Source organism: Gallinula chloropus (genome assembly GCF_964237585.1).
Source record: "Gallinula chloropus genome assembly, chromosome: 4".
Lineage (NCBI taxonomy): Eukaryota > Metazoa > Chordata > Aves > Gruiformes > Rallidae > Gallinula > Gallinula chloropus.
This window is the reverse complement of record NC_140088.1, coordinates 91157524-91176494: the sequence shown is the minus strand read 5'-3', so window position 1 is coordinate 91176494 and position 18971 is coordinate 91157524. Positions and strand designations below refer to the sequence as shown.

General features: G+C 54.9%; 1 protein-coding gene across 1 annotated transcript in view; it reads right to left on the bottom strand.

The window, feature by feature from the left end:
- Positions 1-18971, bottom strand: part of SHROOM3 (shroom family member 3) — a gene marked incomplete at its 5' end in the record, with an annotated part of 133130 nt that overhangs the window by 11579 nt on the left and 102580 nt on the right. Inside the window, 3 exons of the mRNA XM_084262730.1 lie at positions 1328-1404; positions 4415-7664; positions 10583-10714. Of these exons, the coding sequence (XP_084118856.1) occupies positions 1328-1404; positions 4415-7664; positions 10583-10714 (3459 nt within the window). The remainder of the gene's footprint in view (positions 1-1327; positions 1405-4414; positions 7665-10582; positions 10715-18971) is intronic.

Here is an 18971-nt window from a genome sequence, read left to right as displayed (position 1 = left end):
CAGAGCTGCTCTGTGAAGCATTCCTTCAGTCCCTCTCCATGGCTTTTACTGGAATGGGAGTTAGCTGCTCGGGAATGGGAGCGGAGAGCAAACATCTATTTGTTATTTAAATGTAAATACAGCGAGACCAACTTCAGGCCTAGTGCACTTCCAAACAGCCCAGGGCTGAGGGGTAGTTACATAAGTCCCAGTGTTACAGGGTTTAGGATTATGCTTTTCTATTTTTAAAAGCATTTCTCTCTTCCCCTCCTGCTGAGTGAAACGTGCTGCCAGCACAAAGGAAACACAAGCTCCCAGTTCAGCCAGATAAATGAAATCTCCAGCTTTGAGCCCACACAAATGGCCCCTTGCTTTGTGGGAGGAAGCATCCTGGACTGGAGAAAAGCAGAGTGGGACATTCACAGATTCACACAGACTCACAGAGCTGTAGGGGTTGGAAGGGACCCCCAGAGCCCAGGGGGTCCAACCCCCTGCCCAAGCAGGGTCCCTAGGACAGGGCACACAGGTCGGTGTCCAGACGGGGCTGGAATCTCTCCAGAGAAGGAGACTCCACACCCCCTGGGCAGCTTGTCCCAGGGCTCCCTCACTGGGAAGAAGTTCTTCCACACACTGGAAGATGCCTAGGACATCTACATCTACGTTAGGAATTCAGCCCTGGTAAATCCTTGGTGGGCAGCTGGGCACTCTGAGCTCATGAAGTTGTAGTCTTATTTTGTTTCTTGTAGTTTTAATATAGAATCACAGGATCCCAGACTGGTCTGGGTTGGGAAGGACCCCAAGGGTCACAGAGCTCCAACCCCCTGCCACAGGCAGAGACACCAACCTCCAGGCCTGGAGCTACACAAGGTTGCCCAGGGTCCCATCCAACCTGGCCTTGAACACCCCCAGGGATGGGGCATCCATCACCTCTCTGGGCAGTCCCTTCAGCCCCTCACCACTCCCAAGGTATTCCTTTCCCTGAGAATCTTCCCATTGCCACAGCATCTGAATGTGAGCTCTGACAGCAGGTCAAACGCAGTTTGGAATGAGACGAGTTGGGTTTGGTGGGGGTTGGACTTAATGATCTCTTGAGGTCCCTTCCAACCCCTGTGATTCTGTGATTTGATAGTGAATTAATGTCTGTGGTGGAACCCAACAAAGCTCACAGCAGTTTACTGCTCCTGCCCCTGCTGGGCACAGCACCCCAGAACTGTTCCCCTGCAGATGGTTGTTGTAGCTGGTGACAACACATCACTTTACACAGACAACGTGTGACAGCTGCTGCTGGCTGCAGGACAGCAAGAGCTGATCCTGCAGTGACAAAGGGGACATGAACACAGATACCCACCTGGCTCCTGCAGAGATCACACAGAAAGGATCTCTCGTCATGGGGCCAAATTCACCACTGTCCCTCCTCAGCAGGTCCTGCAGGGCAGAGACAGCGTTAGCAGCAAGCAGAGAGCAAAACAACAGCACAACACACGGCTGCTTCCGAGCCTGAGGAGGGCACAGCACGTGCCACGACAGTGGGAGAGAAGACTCCAGCATGGCATGCCACCCCCCAGCACCCTAGTCCTGCTTCGAGCACCTGCCTGTCATTTTCTGGGTGGCCTGTGGGCCAAGAGGCCAAAGAAGGCAGAGAAATGGGGTGGGCTTCCAAAACCTCTCGGCAGGTCCTTGCTGAAGTCATGCTCAGCTGTATCAGTGGGACCTGCTCAATGGTATTGGTGGGACCTGGGTGTTTATATGCAGGTGGGAAACTGAGATGTCACTGAAGCCTGTATCACCCAGTTGGTACTGGGCAAACTGGACAGTGAACCATCTGCACCCAGTGCCAGAACACGACCGAGACGCTGCAGAGATGCTGGAAACTCCAGCCACAGGCAGAGCTGCTAAAGAACATTGTGGTGCCTGGCACTTAGTTCTCCCTGAAAACCAAGGCATGGGAGCTGCCTCCTCTGTAGGAACTGGTGTCACTAAAACCAGGCAGCTGCCATACATCTGCGAACTTCTCGCTGCCCTGGAGCTCCCGCTGCGGCACACCGGGCTGTTCAGAGATGTGAAGGCAAATGCTAACCCTGCTTCTGGAGAGCTTGGGCACGTCCTCCCATCCCATCTTTCCAGCAGAGAGCATTTCATTGCCCCCCTTCCCCACACCCAGCCTTAGTAATTTGCTTTTTTTGGGTGGTGTCACTACAGAGAGTAAGAGGGGGTGTCTTGATTAGGAGCCTGGGAGATCCACGGGCTGAGACAGACTGAAAAGGCAGAGCAGAAGGCAGGCTGAGAATGTGTTCTGAAGACCAAGAGCCCCTAATTCCACACAGCTATCAATTTCCTTATATCTTTAAACAAATTCCTGCACTGACATTGCAATGTGATTTATAGGCAGCCTTAAAGGAACATGATGCACCATACCCAAGGCCCTGAAAAGCAGACAGCCAAGCACAGATTTCTGGTGTTACACTGGAAATACTCATTTCCCACCAAAAAAATATCTGAAAAGGCAGAAGAAAAGGGCTTTTTCACAAGCCCCCCTCTTGCTTTGGCTTTGTCTCCCACTTCTATAGCTGTGGTTTGATATTGGAGCCGGATCAGAAACAAACATGATTAAGAGAGCACTTAAAGACAGACTTCCCTTTCAAACAGACACTTAGGAACTGGTGCATATGTTGGAAGTCAAACACGCTTTCTTAAGACTTAACAGGATTTTTCACAAGTGCCTTCCTGCCTCAGGGACTGAATCCTCATTCCAGCAGGGGATACAGCTGAATCATTCTGAGAAACAGCACTTGCTGTTTCTTGTTGCCTCTTGCTTCATCTATGCTCGAACTGAGAGCCTCTGAGCAGGTCTGCCGTGCTGTCTGTTGTCTTCCTCAAGCCAGCTTCCAACAGGCAGAAGCTCTAGTTTGGTTGCTGAATGATTGCAAGATTGAAAATGAGCAACAAGGGGGAAATAAAGATCTCAAGACCCACCCTGTGCATCCCCTGCCCCAAAGAACGGGCTGGGTAAAAACAACCTACAGCCACTCATCGTCCAGCCTCGGATGTGCATCCCAGAGATCTTCCTCTTTCTGGATGCCCATTTTTGTTGCCGCTCTGAGTGTTCCAGGAGGCAGAGAAAGAGCTTGGCCTTCACCCTAACTCTTTCTTAAAGACTGTCCTCTCACTGAAGGAGAGACTTCCTGATTGGCAAGTTGGACAGATGATCCCGATGCCCGGCCGGTGTGGAAAAATACCGGCGATGGGACGAGACAGCGAGTGGCTGTGGGAATGCACTCCGGTCACTCGATAGGCACCAAGCTGCTTTGTGACATTCTCTCTATTTAAAAACACAGCGTGGGATCTGAGCTCTGTGGAGGGAGGACATTGGGAATGAAGCACACAAGTAGTTTGGGAGGGTGGCTTCTTCCCCCCGCACCCCAGGTTGGCCTGTTCCGGAGCCTCTTTTACATTACTGGCCTCAGTACCGCTTCGTGGCATCCAGATAATCTGTTCTGGGCCAGTAACAAGAGCAAGAGTAGAAGGAGATGTGCTGGGTCTCAGCTGCCCTGTAAATATGTGAGGCTGCCCAAACACTCAGACTATTTGGAGCAAGGAGCCTGTCCACACATTCTGGTTGTTCCCTCCCTCCCCCCTGGTGAACAGCATGGAAATGGAGAGCGGGCAGCAGACTGCTCTCAATCCGTGCGGCTCCATCGCCCGCAGTTCCCTAAATAGGTCTGAAGGGATTTCAGCCTGCTGAAGAGCTGGCCTGGGCAGTTGTTCCTTAAGGAGTCAGCCTGTTTCTACTATTTACCATCATCAGAGTGAGTCAGATTCCCCATCTGTGCCATCAGTGCAATGTTCCCAACCGCCAAGCAGGGGACACGGACTGAGCAGCCAGGGTCCCCCCCAGTGCAGTGGTTCCCCCCCAGGGCCAGAGGCAAAACCTAAGGGTGCCACTGCCGAGCATTTCCCAGCACTGTCAGGCACAGTGGGAGCCAGGGAAATTTCAAGCAGCCCTAAGTCCTCTCTACTTTTGCAGCAGGAAAGCAGGCAAGGGCAAAGCAGCACTGCCAGAGTATCACCACTGTAACGGCAGACCCGGCCGGAGAGGTGCTCAGTGCTTCTCCGGTGATGCTGGCGAGGTGAGAATAGGACACCTCAGATGGGATGTCAGGAGGAGCAGGGAAACAGCACGCTGCCAGCATAGGCACTGAAATCCCAGCGTCTCCAGAATCCCTGAAGGAGCCCCAGCAGTGAGAAAGCTGAGCAGGAGCAGTAAGCCTTGAAAGCAGCACCCCTGAGAATGGGCTCTGTCTCAACAGGCGCTTAACCTCTCTCAGGCCAGGGGAGTCACTGCGAACACCAAATGTCAGCTTGTCCTCTGACACCCCCTCCTTCCCTGGTTCCCAGCACCCTGCTTGCCTGTACCCGTGATCTGGTTTCCACATACCTGGTGTTTCTTATCAGCTGTGGGAGACGATCTGGAACGTATGTGCACAGGGACTGTCTGATTGTCATACCTATCCAGCAAGTCTTCTACAGACACCGATTTCCCAGATTTCCTGGCAGAGGAGGGTGTTTCAAAGACCTGCTCCTGCTTCCCGTAGCAAGGCTGGCCCTGCATGCCCAGAGGGTCCGTCTGCGTGCCTTTGGTGAGCTCCGTTCTGGCTCTGTAATCCCAGCACCTCTCTGGTTTGGGTCGGCTCGTGACTGAGCTGTCCAGGCGCCCTTTCTTCTCATCTGCACTCCTGTCGAAGCAGCCCATCAGCCCAGGAGGAAGGGTAGAGGATACCCGCCCCGTCCTGGATATCCGCTCTAGAGATTCTCTCCGGCGATAAAGGTTCTGGTCCTGGAGGGAATTCATGCTGGAGGCGGAGGAGAGGCTCTGGCTGTCTGGGCCACCTACTTGTAGGTAGGAGCTGTGGGAGCGCTCCCTCAGCAGCCCTGCATCTTGTGAGGACGGCCGTCTCCCTGTTTTGCGCTCGATGTAGTCGGCAAGGGCGTTCTGCTGGAGCTGCTTGAGCTCTGGCTTGGAGAGGCTGGCTGTGGAAGAGCCTTTGCCATCCCTTTCGAAGATCTTACGCCGGTCGGCCACCGTATTCTCTGGGAAGACGAAGTGGATGCTTTTCTTCTGGAGGGAGAAAGGCGATGGCTCCCCATCAGAGATGCCCACCTCGTTCATCTTCTCTGGCTCGGAGTAAGAGCGCTTCTTCTGCTCTGCTGTCAGCCGCTTTCGGCCCCCGATGCGCAAGACGTGCTGTGTCTTGGTGTAGTCCAGGGCAGAGAGGCTGCCTTCTGTTGGTGTGACGCTGTGCCTCTCCTTTGGGGTGTGGGGAGATGCTGCCGTGCTCCTCATGCCCACGTGGGCTGAGGCAGGCCTCTGGGTTGTCCTCTTGGGCGTGCTCCCAAACGGGGGGCTGATGCGACGGAAGGAGGTGGCTCTCAGCACCCTGGACTGGGCATCTTTAATGCTGTTCCTGTAGGCCCTGTTAAACGGGGTGTCCAGCTGCGACCCGTGGGCATCCTGGACATTGTCCTTCCAGAGGATCTCCTTCTCAGGCTCACCTCCCAGCTGGAACGTGCTTTTACTCCTGGGCAGCTGAGCTGCCCTTATCTGCACCTGATTTTCAGGCCCCGAGCTGTAGTATTCACTGAGTCTTGTCTGCTTGGCCGAAGCTGCCATCTGCAGCTCTACGGGGCGCCAGTCAGCCTCTTCCAGCTTCCCATTCCTGACAGAGGGGCTGGAGACCCTGCCTGGCTCACTGGGTGACTGGCTGGGCTCATGGAGCTTGTTCCTCATGTCCTCCACACTGTTCAGAGAGCACCTTGTGCTGGAGGGTTGGCTGGTCCTGCTCGGCCCGTAGTGCTGGCCAAAGCTGGGAAGGCCAGCGCTCTGGGGCCGGGGAGTGCTTTGCTCTCGCTGCTCAAACTTGCTGACCTTCTCCAGCACGGAGCAGCGAGCTTTGCTGGCGTCTGGTTTGCCATAGGGAAAGCTCTGGGTGCTGCTGGAGCTGAGCCGGCTCCTCCCGGAGTCAGAGGTCTTTGGGTGCTGAGGAGAAGGGGGCTCTTCGCACTTTGGCTCGGCAGCGCGGAACGGAGTCACGCTTGTGCCCTCCTCCTCCTGCCTGGCCAAGGCCTGGGGGTCCACATCACTCCATTGCCGGTGCCCCTGTCCCCTGTGATCCTTCTCCTCTTTGCTGCTGCCGTTCAAGAGGGACAGTTTGCTGTTGGAGTAACTCTCACCTGGTTGCATCTCTTTGAGGTTGGAGCTGCTTTGCCTCCTGGAGCTCTCCAGGATGTTCTGCAAGGAAGAGAAGCTGTACTGCTTGGCCTTGCTGTGACCCCACTGGTGATGAACAGCAGCATCTCTCTCATTTATCTGGGCATTGCCATTTTTGTCCTCCTGGGATTCAGCCATCCAGTCCTCTTTGGGCTGGTAATGGGTTCTTCTCTCACTGGCATCCCTCAACTGGGGCTGTGGAGCTTGAAAGCTCTGTTTGGAGGCCTGTGCAGTACCCGTGGTCTCACGGTTGCTGTGTGCTACCTTGTAAGGAGGTAACAGCTCCTCCTTCCTCGACGTGGTCAGGCAGAGCTCTGGGCCTGCCGTGCCAGGAGGCTTTTGCTGGAGAGGTTTGGCTGCAGCATCGTGCTTTCTCTCGGCCGCTTGAGGCTGGTAGAAGATGGTTGATCTGTTGGTAGTGCTTTGGTTTCCATTCTCATCAAAGCCCAGGGTGCTGCTGGCTATGGCCTTGTCATAAGAGGCCGGAAGAGGTGGGGGGTACCCACTTTCTTTGGCCAGAGCAGGATAAAGTGTCCCACTGTTGCTGGCGGAAGGCTGGGGCACCTGGGCATAGTGCGGCTCTGGGGAAGGTACTGGGTAGACACCAGTAGGCAGCAGGGGCTGCCCTGGCTGGGAGTAGCTCTGCTTGGGCTTCACGGTGGGGCTGCTCTCTGGGCTCTTCTCCACCACAGTGTGCAACTGCCCTTCTCCAAAGGGGGTTTTCAGCAGCGGCCCCTGGGTCAGGGTGCTGGCAAGCGGAGGCCAAGTCCCTTTCTGCTGGGTTCGACCAGGCTTGTTCAGATCAAGGCCAGTGCATGAGCTGGGCCTCTCGTGATGCCTGATGGCTGCGTAGCTGTCGCTGCGAGCGGGAGGCAAGGGAGGTCCCTTGGGGGGCTGGGTCTTGCTGTCTGAGGAGCCAGGGCCTGGCTGTGCCCAGGAGGGAGCTGCGCTGGGCCGGTTGAAGCCGTGGAGCCTGTTGTGGCCACGGCCATCCAGCGAGGCCCGGGGCTCGCTGCTGGGGAGCAAGGCGGAGGACTTCACCTCGTACTCCTCGGAGATCCCTCGCTGGGCGTCGTAGACTGTCTTGACATACCTGATGTCAGCCTGCCTCATCCCCTCCTGCCAGCCGCCTCGGGACTGCACGCTGTCCGTGGAGCAGGAGTGCTCCTTGCTGAACGGGGCAGCGGGGTACTCGGGGATGCTGGAGTTGGTGGAGAAGGAGCTGTAGGCAGAGTCCCTCTTGCTGTGGAGGTGGGAGAGCTGGTCGATGCTGTTGGTGGATTTGGCTGGGGACAGGTGACAAGGATGGTAGCCAGGGGAGGAGTGGTCCAAGCTCTCCATGCTGCCCCGGGAACTGTACTGGTCAGGACTCCTCCTCAGATAGCCATGCTCATAGCCAGAGAGATCGCTGGTTGAGGAGCTGGGGAAGAGTGAGAGAAGAATAAAACCCCACTGTCAGCAGAGGAGAGGCACAACGACTTATAAGTGAGCTCAGAAGCAAGATGTTTAGTTTTGGGAAGTGCAGATGAAAACCCATATTTGGGCCTTACTCCATCCCCTGTTCGCAGTCATCCCAGTTCACAAAGAGGAACTGCCTGACATTGCAACACATGGCTCTTATTTACCACAGAAGGGTGGGAGGGAAACGCAGACAGACAGACAGACAGCGCATCTCTGGAGCCAGGGAGAAGCAACCCCACCCATCAAACCTATCCAAAGCACTTGGAAAGCTGAATGAGTGCAGACTCCACTGAGGAGGAGGAGGAGGAGGAGAGCACGGGAGGCGTTTTGGGGGGGAGGGAATCTAATCTCTTTCTTTTTTTCCCCATTTCATTTCTTTTTATGGAGATGAAGGCTATGTCCTGGCAGGCTTCCTGGAAATTCAGCTGTCCCAGGGATAGTTTGTTTGCTGTGAGAAAACTAAACTGACAAGACAGAGAAGAGATGCATGTGTTTGTGCGTGGAGGGAAGTGTGTGGGGAGGGGTGTGTGCAGCAACAGAAGCACTTTGAAAATGGCCCAGGAAGTCTTCAGAGCCACCTCCTCGTGGAGCTCAGCAGGTGCAGGCACGTCATGGCACCAGCTCCGAGACACACGTGTGTCAAAAGAGGACTTGGGGCCACAGAATCCCACACTCACAAGGCTGGAAAAGCCCTTCAAGCCCATAGAGTCCAACCGTCCCTGTCCTGTGCTGACCCAGATCCCTGAGCACCTCATCTCCCCTCTGTTAAACACCCCCAGGGGTGGGGACTCAGCCCCTCCCTGGGCAGCCTGTGCCACAGCCCCACAACTCTGCCAGGGAAGAACTTTTCCCTCCCAGCTGAGCTGACCCTGCCCTGGGGCAGCTTGAGCCCATTGCCCCTTGGCCCATCTCCTGTCCCCTGGCTGAAGAGACCATCGCCCACCTCTCTGCACCCTCCTGGCAGGGCAGGGGAGGTGGGGAGAAGGTCTCCCCTCAGCCTCCTCTTCTCCAGGCTCAACACCCCCAGCTCCCTCAGCTTCTCCTCAGAGGATTTGCCCTCCAGCCCCTTCCCCAGCCTGGTTGCCCTTCTCTGGACTCGCTCCAGGACCTCCATGTCCTTCTTAAGTCCTTTTTGAAGACAGAAATGTTTTCAAACAGAAGGCTATCCCTTCCTATCAGTGGGAAGGGAGCTCCTTGTGCCGGCCTCAGTTAGGGGATATCACAAATCTACATGGGGTTTACCCTGGGATAACCTCTCCTCCTGGACTGAAGCAAATACACTGCAGTCTGGGGAGTGCAGCCTGAAGATGTCACCTTTTCTCCCTCTGTTCCCAGCTCCCTTCCCTTAGCTATTACTCTCCTTGGTTCCCTGTGTGCCCCCGTGTGCTGTCCTGGCAGAGCCACCCGGAAGCACCAGGCGCTGTGCCGTGCCAAGGGCAGCAGGGCAAGGCTCGCAGCTGGGAACGGGCACGGGTAGCAGCCTGCCTGCCACAGGTGGGCGATGGTCTCTTCAGCCAGGTGGCAGGAGACAGGACAAGGGGAATGGCCTCAAGCTGGCACAGGGAAAGGTGAGCTCCGTTTCTGGGATGAGCAAACCAAACCTGCCACCTGCAGAGCTGGGGATGCGCAGCAGCCCTGGGAATCAGGGAGGCAGCAGGTGTGTTTGGTAGCCCCGCTTCCTAACAAGCATCTAACCAGAGCCCAAGGTTGCTCCAGGTCACATCCTGGCCACAGTCACTTCTGCCAACAAGCCCAAAGGACAGAGAGCAGGAGAGAAGGCTGCTATGGACGAAGAAAGGTGGGAGGAAGCCAGCAGGGAGCTGCAGAGGGACATGGAGACGGGCAGAAAGAGCTACGGAGAATCTCAGGACAGAGCCGGCCCACTCCTTCAAACACACCACTCTGGTTTAGTTTCAGATATCTCCTTGGCAGTGCCCGGCAGAGCCCCGGCCAGCTGGCCACTAGATGCTCCCCATGCTCCTCCTGAAGCGCCGCAGACAGAGCCACAGGCTCTGCCCGGAGCTGCGCTGTGGAAGTGGCTGGGGTACAGCACGGCCTGTGCTGGGGGACAGACAGAAACGTGGCAGGGGGGATTCCAAAACAATCTCCTCCCTGTTTTCAATGCTCTCTTTCTCTCTTCCCCCCTTGCTCGGCCAAGGCTCAGGCTCGCCTGTGGAAGGAATGATGTTTCAATCCCAGTAAGGGCTATAAGGAGCCTTTCCTGCTCCTGAAACCCTTCTGCCTCTGCAGGGAAAAGCCTCCAAGGGTGGGATTTAAGCTTGTTCCCTCTCAAGCTGCCACTACCACGTACCTTTTAGGGCTGCTTGGGGTAGCTGAGGTGTATGACTGCCCCAGCAGCTCTCCTGACACTCATCACAATGTGTTGCCTCACAGAAACAGCCCCAACTTACCAGATCCCATCATTGCTTCTGACCTGCCCCTCCATGGTCCACAGCCAAAACCACAGGTGCATCCCATCACCGTCTTTTAACAGCAGCCAGGGTAACTTACGATCCATAAGGTACCCTGGCTGTTGTAAACCTGTCCAGCTGTATGCAGGCCACCAGTAACATTTTTCCACTACATCTTTCATGGTGGAAGGACACTTGTCCTTCCTTCACTCCCACACTCTAGATTTAGGCCCTGACCTTGCAGTCAGTACCATCAAGACACATCCTTGGGCACGAGGCAGAGCCTCTCTGAAGCCAGCACGACACTGGAAACAAGGAAGGACTGGACTGGGGACTAGAGCTACACTAGCTTGGGAGCCTGATTTCTACATCCATGGGAGACTGTGAAGACAGGACAGGTGATATGAGATACACTGCTTTCTACCTCTGCCTGCGCAGCACAGGACCATGGGTGAGTGGTGCTTACCTGGAGTGGTAGGACTGATGCCAGGGGGTGCCAAGCGTACCCTGAGATATTTGCATCATGCTGGGATCGGGCTGGGTCTCCGCAAGCTTGGTTGAATGCCAGGAGTGAGGTCGGCCTGGAGTTTCACTCCGCCTGGGGAAAAGCAGAAGGATTTGGCACATCAGCAACAGGCTCTTCCAAGGAAGAGGAATGTGAAGTGACATCACCAGCCATGCTGGAAATCGCTCGGGCTCACTTCTGATCCACTGCTACGTTCCTGTCCCCTCCAAGCAAACCCCACAGGAATCACACAACACGCGTCCCCCTCGGATCTGCAGACAGGCAGGTTATTGCTGCATGGGGGGGGTTCTTCCCCTCTGCCTCCTCACCAGAAGCCTTTACCCCTGGGGATGAGCCTGGGGGCCCATTCCCAGGGATCAGCTTACAGACCCCGGGCTGCCTGCGGACTCCCACGCGATGCCCAAGCCGGGCCGCTGCTCGTGATGCTGCAGGAGCCCTTTCCTCAAAAGGCTCCCTTGGTTTTACAGTGACTGCTGGCAAAGCCATCTAGAGAATGGGATGCCAGGAGGGGGTGGAAGCTGCACGGGGCCGTTTTGATCTCTCCTCCGTGGTGACAAAAATGCAGGAAGAGACACGACAGGCAAGTGCCAGCGAGCGCGGCCTTCGGTCCTGCAGCAGCCAGCTGTCCCCTGCAGCGTGGCAGCCTGGGAGTGCCTGCAGTGCAGTACAGCTGGCCTTTGGCTGCTTCAGACACCAGCACTAAGGGAGGCCTCCACCAGCTCCTAGGAATAAAAAACCCCACTAACAACTTATTTAAAGCACATGGAGGTCATTGGTATTTAAAGCGCAGCAGGGGATTAGCAATCAAGGAACAGCTACAGCCTGGGGGGACAGTGGATTGAGGGCTGCCCTGAGGAGAAGGACGTGGGGTATTCACTGAAGAGAAGTCCCAGCAACAGCAGGGAAGCAAAACCCAAACCTGGCCTCTGTGTCAGGTGAGGGGCAAAGAGAAATTCAAATGTCTTTGCTGAGCTGCATCAGTCAGAAGACCTGGCACCATCCTTGTGTTTCACCCAGTGTGGACAGGGGTGCAGAGGAAAGGAGAGCTGGGTCTCTTTCCAGGCCCTGGCATCTTCAGCAGGGTCATCGGGCAGAGCCTGAGCTGGGCTGGTTCCCTTCCCTGATCTCCAGCGTGGCTGCAGGCGCGGTGCTGTGAGCACACCCAATGAGATGGTGTACCTGTACACCCAGGAGCAGGAGGGATCACCAGGGAGAAGGAGAAGCTGAAAGAGTTTTCAGGGCCTGGAACAGGGAGGGGGTTGAGTTCCCAACCCTGGGTGTGTTCAACAGACGGGTAGATGAGATGCTCAGGGATCTGGGTCAGCACAGGACAGGGACGGTTGGACTCCATGGGCTTAAAGGTCTCTGTGTGACTCTGTGGTTCTGTGACTGTCTTACAGAAAGCTGGGCTGGAGGTTTGCAGAGGGTGAGCTGACCTCAGCGCTGTTTTACCATCACGTATAGGTGTGCTTAGAACAAAGCTCTTTTGTTCAGCTCCCAGCCCAGAGGAGGAAGCTGAGCGCTGCCAGAAGGGAAGCTGACAGAACTGTTTTATGGAGAACAACCCACAGCCTTGCCTGTTCCAGGGCAGGGATTTAAAGATCCTTTGTGTGTTTTCAAGCAGCCCCTGGCATTACCTTTTCCCTCAGCAAAGCAGCCCGACTGATGCCCAGCGAAGCAGATGATCATGAGCGAAGCGATGGCACGAGCCCGTCAGCGGCCACGCTGCCAGGCAGCCGCGCAGCCGCTCTCCAGAGCCAGGGCTGTGTTGAACCCTTTGGGCTGGCAGCCTCACACAGCACAGCCCCAGAGCAGCCAAGCTGTGAAGCCAAGGCCGCAGACACGCCGTTCCAGCTCAGCGGGATAACCTCGCATTGTTTCCACACCTACCTGATCCTGGAAACCTGGATTAAGGGTAACCCAATCCCAGCCCAGCTTAAGCCAAGAGAGGAAGCGCTGCGGGACACATGATCTCCAGCTCAGGTTGCAGACTCTGGCAGGTGATCTCCGAGGAGGCGGCGGGGTGGGAGTGCTGAGGGTCTCTGTGCTCACCCAGAGAAGAGAGGGGCCTGATCCAGTTCCCGCCGAATCAACCGAATGACTCTCCTTGGGATGGAGCTCGGTGCTTGGGAGAGAAAGGTACAGCCAGTGCTGCCTGTGTGTGGGCATCCGGGAACACCGAGAAGCTCCTACCTTCCTTCTTCTGAAAACAGCACCTTGCTTCACCCTACTTCCTTAAGCTGAGCTCATACTTAGGATTGCCTAATTAGGGAAAAGGCCTGGAACTGAGGGTGAGCAGCACACCTCCGATTACAGACGGTGGGGGAGCTGAAAGGGGTTCAAAAGCCAGTTTTGCAACCGCTTTTGGTCACACCTGCTCCAGTGCAGAGCTTCAGGAAGCAATAAAACCCTCTGCAAGATTAAACATTTTGGGGCAAGTGTGGCAGAGGTGTTTGTGTAAAGCCTACAGCATCAGATCCCAATTCATCCCAGACAAAGTCAGTGATGGAACTTGCAAACACAGCAGCTAAGTCCTGACTTAAGTGAAGACAAAGAAATCAGGAGATCTTTAACCTGTAGCTCAGCTGACACTTGGTTCCACAGGAGCCTGCAGGGTTTCAGAACACAGAACCATAACAATAGTAACAGCAGGGAGAACAAAACGACCTCGTGCCCTTACTCTTCATACCAGTTCCTCAAGGGCTGCACCAGTACCACGCTTCTGAAACGTCTGGACACTCTTATCACTAAAAACCTCTCTGTTTCCCGTAATGAGAAAGTGATCCTGGTGTTGTAAATGCCAGGGCTGGCAAAGAGACTCCCAGTTCCTCACAGACAGCTCCAGCGATTGGGTAACCTGGGCAGCCAGGTCAGGTTGGCATCAGGACAAACGCCTCTGAGTGAGGGTACCCAGAGAAGTCAGTGGGTCTGGATGCAACCCTGGCCTCCACAGCACCTGTAACACTGCCAGCATACCAGAAACTGCCAAATTCCCACCAGAAACTGGGAAAACCGCAGGGAAAAGAAGTCTTTTCTTGCCCAGCTGCTGTTACCTGGGTGTTCCTAGTTGTTATACTGGTCACAGCATTTCCAGGCAGAAATGTGACCGGACCATTAGTGGTCTCCTCTAACCCAGCCTGGCAAAAGCTTGATGCAGCCTGGGTTGCAAGGACCATACAGACCCTTCTGAGGGCCTTTATAAAGACACCTTGGCACTGACTCTACACATGAACCAGCAGCTCAAGAACCACCACCTGAAGCTTTCTTCACAGGACAAGCGAAAGGTCACTTCACCTTTGCCCCCAGGCTACAACCCGAAGCTGCTGGCAGCAATGTATCCAGCCTGACTGCTGCTCTTCACATCGTTCCCTACCCCTGCCAGAGGGCAGCCTGAGCACTTCCCAAGTCAAATGCACTCCAGCCCAGTGTCCTCCAAGAGCACACAGATCCTTCTGTGTGAAAAGTCCCACTTTTAACCAAAGCACAGAACCTACCTCCTTCAATTTGCCAGTTTCTTTTTTCCACATTTGCTTAAAATGTCCTGAATTTCCCTGAATCACAGAGCTGTAGGGGTTGGAAGGGCCCTCCAGAGCCCATGGGGTCCAACCCCCTGCCCAAGCAGGGTCCCTGGGACAGGGCACACAGGTCGGTGTCCAGAAGGGGCTGGAATCTCTCCAGAGAAGGAGACTCCACACCCCCTGGGCAGCCTGTCCCAGGGCTCCCTCACCCTCACTGGGAAGAAGTTCTTCCCCACATTGGTGGGGAACTCCCTGTGCTCCAACTTGAGCCCAATGCCCCTTGTCCTGTCCCCACAGACACTGAGCAGAGGCTGCCCATGTCCCCCTGTGTCCCACCCTTCAGCTATTGATACCCATTGATCAGATCCCCTCTCAGGCTTCTTTTCTCAAGACACTGAACCTCCAAGTGAAGTGGTTTTAGAAAGAAAGAAGAAGATGCTCAGATAACCCCTGCGGATTCCTGTGCTCCAGGTTTCTGACAGCAGCCTCCTGGCTGCCAGCACCACGTTTCAGTGTGGTCAGGGAGCACAGCAAACAGCAATACTGACCACTGCTGCTGCTGCTGCCACAACTGCAGGAGGATCCTTCACCCAACTTACTGGACCTTGGGATGAGAAGCAGGAAGGAAGCAGTTCCCTCCCCTCCCATGTCATGTCCTGGCCTGTCACAGAGCAGGATCCTGGGGCACATCATGGGAGGCACTTGCTGTGCAGAGCAGACACAGAGTGAGAGTATCAAGCCAGCTGCTGAAGCTCCATGAGGAGAATTTCGTGAGCACCTTCACTTAGAAAAGGCAGGCTGGATTCTATCCTTGCAGACAGTGACAGGATGTAAATCTGCCCTTCAGAAAGCTAAGGAGTGAAGGCCAGGGAGGGGATGTTGTGGCTGACCAATTAGCAATTCAAAGCCATCAGTGCCCCAGCAAACCCATCTATTTCTACTGCAGCACCCCTCCAGAGCTGGTGGGGAGCAAAGTATCCATCAGCATCGTGTTGGCAAACACATCAACCAAGGTGTCTCAACAGGGACCATCTGGGAACAATTCTGCTGCTGCCACTGACCTTGTGCTCGTTTTTGCTCTGTCCCAGCCAGCTCTAAAGTTCCTCCTGTCAGAGCCAGGGAACACCGGACATAAAGGCAGCAAAACCTTTCAGGGGAAGCAGCTCTCCCTAGGAGCAGAATCCATCTGCTGCTCCAGACAGGAGCAGCAGTCACTGGAACACATTCTCCATGACCTGTAGAGATAGTTTTGACCAGCTGCTGGTGTTAATGTACCCGAGAGAGATGGGAAGAAATAAAGAAGAGACACCTAAGGCCAGAAGGGTCCCGCTGTGCCGCCGCAGGGCACCGCAATCCCCGCGGATCAGCTTTCCCCGGCAGCCGCGCGGTGCAGGTGGCTGTGTGGGAGGCTGGGGAGCTGGAAGGGATAGCCATGGCCTGGCCTGGTCATCTGTGGGGGGTGGAAAGAGAGACAGGGGACCCTGCAGCAGAGATCCTCCTCCTCTAGAAGAGAAGAGAGCTTTGGACCCAAGTGCAGAGCTCGTGCCCCTCGGATCCAGTCTGAGGCACGAGGGTGTCTGTGTACCTGCAGAAACACGAGGCCCAAGCAGCCATCTGAATTGTCACCGCTGTGGACCTGCCTCCACGATGGCCACATCTAAAAGGAGACATTCTACAGACACTCTGACGTGCTGCCACAGCCCCTATGCCCAGCTATTAAGCAGGAGATGAAGGAAGGACTAAAGCACTCAGAAGCCTATTAGGCTTTCGCCAGAGCGGGGCCGCAATCTGCTCAAAGCGATGTCGCTCTCAATTAAGGTTCAGTCATGGTTCTAAAAATAAGCATAACAGACGAGGCCAATTAGAAAGAAGTCAGACCACAACGGCCTCAGCTTGATGTGTCTTTCACTGAATCTGTCTTTTTAGGCTGACAGAGCCCTTCTGGTAAGTTCTGGGGCAGGAGGGATCTGGAGTGAGTTCTGCCCCTTCACGATTCTGTCTTAAAAGGAGGAGAACTTCTTAGAAAGACCTGAAATGACACTTCATGTCGTGGATCTTGGGCAAGAGTGTTTCCTCACCTATAAAGCACACGGAGAGCTGCACCTCTTCCCCTCCAGTCCCTTTATGCCCAGATTCAAACTTTCCCTAAGTAAAAAAAGCCACTGCAGAACCCCTGGCTTCAGAACACACTCGTGAATATTCTCATACCAGCACACACCCTTCCATAGGTTGATCTCTGCAGCTTCCAGAGGACAACTCCCTGCCCAGGGAATCCCTTCAGGGGATCTCAAAAGTTTTTAGCAGTCTCTGTCTTAATGAAAAAAACAAAACTCTCAAACAAAACCACAGGAGAAACAAACCTTGAGCAAAATACCCCAGATGAGTTCGGGGCTCTGCCCCAGACCAGTCTGGCCTCGTTTCTCTCTCCGGCCCCTTTCCCGGTGGCATAGACAGATGTCACTCATGTCTGTGTGTTGCTTCCAGGTGACACTTCAGACTCAGAGGCACCAAGAGTGGTCAGGGGAAAGCAGTGCAGAAAGATGGGACTGACCGAGGGCGCGGGGATGTTCATCACGCTGCAGGACAGGATGCAGGTGGCTGAGCACAGCCCAGAGCAGAACAACCTGCCAGGGGTTGCAGGAGATCAGAGGTGGCTTTTCTTGAAAGAAACGGGTTGCCTGGGGAGGTGGTGGAGTCACCATCCCTTGGGGTGTTCAAGGAGAGGTTGGATGAGGGATTTGGGGACGTGGTTTAGTGAGGCATATGGGTGTCAGGGGGACAGTTGGACTAGATGAGTTTGGAGGTCTTTTCCAACCTTCACAGCTCCGTGATTTGATGAACTGCTCTCTGCCCTGGGCTGCAGAAGGATTGCTGGGATCGCTCAGAGGTGATGGCAGCTGTGAGCAAGTCGCTCCTTCGTTGAACTCAGGAACAGTCAAACATTGTAATTAATGATGATTGGCCTTGCACGTCACGCCCCTGTGTTATCACACTTCTCTGGTGACCCCCAGGCTCCCTTATCCATGAAGAGGCATTTATCCATTTTCCAGAAAAGGACACAAAGGCCTCAAGAGGTGAAGTGACTTACCAGACATCACCCACCAGGCCTCCCGCAGAGCACGGGGCCGGGAGCTGCACCGTGTGCCGGTGCTCCCATTTCCCTGTGCCTGAGCCTGTGCCTGACAGGCTCCCCTCAGCCTCCTCTTCTCCAGGCTCAACACCCCCAGCTCCCTCAGCTGCTCCTCAGAGGATTTGCCCTCCAGCCCCTTCCCCAGCCTGGTTGCCCTTCTCTGGACTCGCTCCAGCACCTCCCTGTCCTTCTGACGGTGAGAAGCCCAGAACTGGACCCAGCACTCGAGGTGCAGCCTCACCAGTGCCCAGTGCAGGGCACAATCACCTCCCCACACCTACCAAGTAACATGAGAAGCACAATTTAAACTGCAAAACAAGGAGTTATTTTGGGTCTCTGTTTTGGGAAAGCACTTGCTGCCAGGACAGTCCCACCTGCACTGCTCACAGGTGGAAGTCACGGCAGCCTTCTGCCTGGTGCTGGGGGCATGGGCAGGCTGGAGCGAGGAGCTGCTGAGCAGGGATTAAAGGCCCTCTTGCAACTTTCTTCCTGCTACAAATTCACTCTGTTTCCTTTGCTGGCAAAAAATAAAGAACATACAAGGAAAAACCCCAAAACCCTAAGGTACAGTCTTTGAGAAGGACCCTGTTATTTCCTGTCTTCTCCAGGCTTTCACAGCATCTCTGGGAGCACGGGCAGAAGAATCTCAGCAGCCAGCCCCTACGCTGGCTTCCCCTGCCCATGGCTTTGCAGAAGCCCCTGAGCTGCCCTGATTTATCTGTACTGATGAACTGGCCCAACGGGCTTAATTCAAATAATTTTTTCCTCATTCTTCTCCAGCCAGTAAATTAGTTGGAAAGATGGAAAAACAAGCATAGCTGGGATGCTTCTGCACCCTGGTATCGAACACACAGCAACTTGCAACAGGAGAGACTTGAAAACAATGGAAGGAATGTGTTTTCCCCCTCTCGTTGGGTGCTTAGGAGGAACTTGGAGGCTGGCAGGAGAAACGCTGCCCTCTGAGCCTGATTATCCAAACCCAACGTGGACAATGAGTCACGGCAGGTAACCAAGGGGATTTTCAGGGCAAGGGTTTCAGACAGCAGCCGGGTTCTCCTCTGAGTTACCGGGCTACAAATCACAGGCGGCGCTAATAAACTCAACACCAAGGAGCCTGTGTCCAAATGCTGAACAGGGGAGGAGAAGGTCCTCTGGGCAAGCACACTCGGTGTATGCACGTATATGCTGTGTGGCTGGGTAGCTGTTCACAGGCTGCTTGCTGAGGTACTGCCAGGAACAAAAAAGCAAAGGGTACCAAGGGGAGTTCAGACTTGGAGTACATCAGGTGAACTCGAGATTTACTCCTGGCTGGGAATTCGCCTTCCCACTGTTCCTGCAAAGAGCAGGTGAGATAGGTGGCTCTCCTTGAGTGTATCACTGGAACTCACATCACCGGGGCAAGTGGAGTAGTAAGTCTGCAGTGCTCCCTCAGCCAGTGGAGTAGTAAGTCTGCAGTGCTCCCTTAGCCAGTGGAGTAGTAAGTCTGCAGCGATCCAACCCAATTCGAGCTGCAGAACAGCCCGTGAACCTGGCACCTCCCTCGAGCAACTTTCCATCACTTTGAGAATAACCATTTCCTTTTGGCGAAGGATCCCCCTGCAGCTGGATTTCTAGACCTAATTCTTCCCCCCTTCTCATCTCAGCTCGCCCTTTTCTGATGGGGAGAGCTGTAGTACTGTGG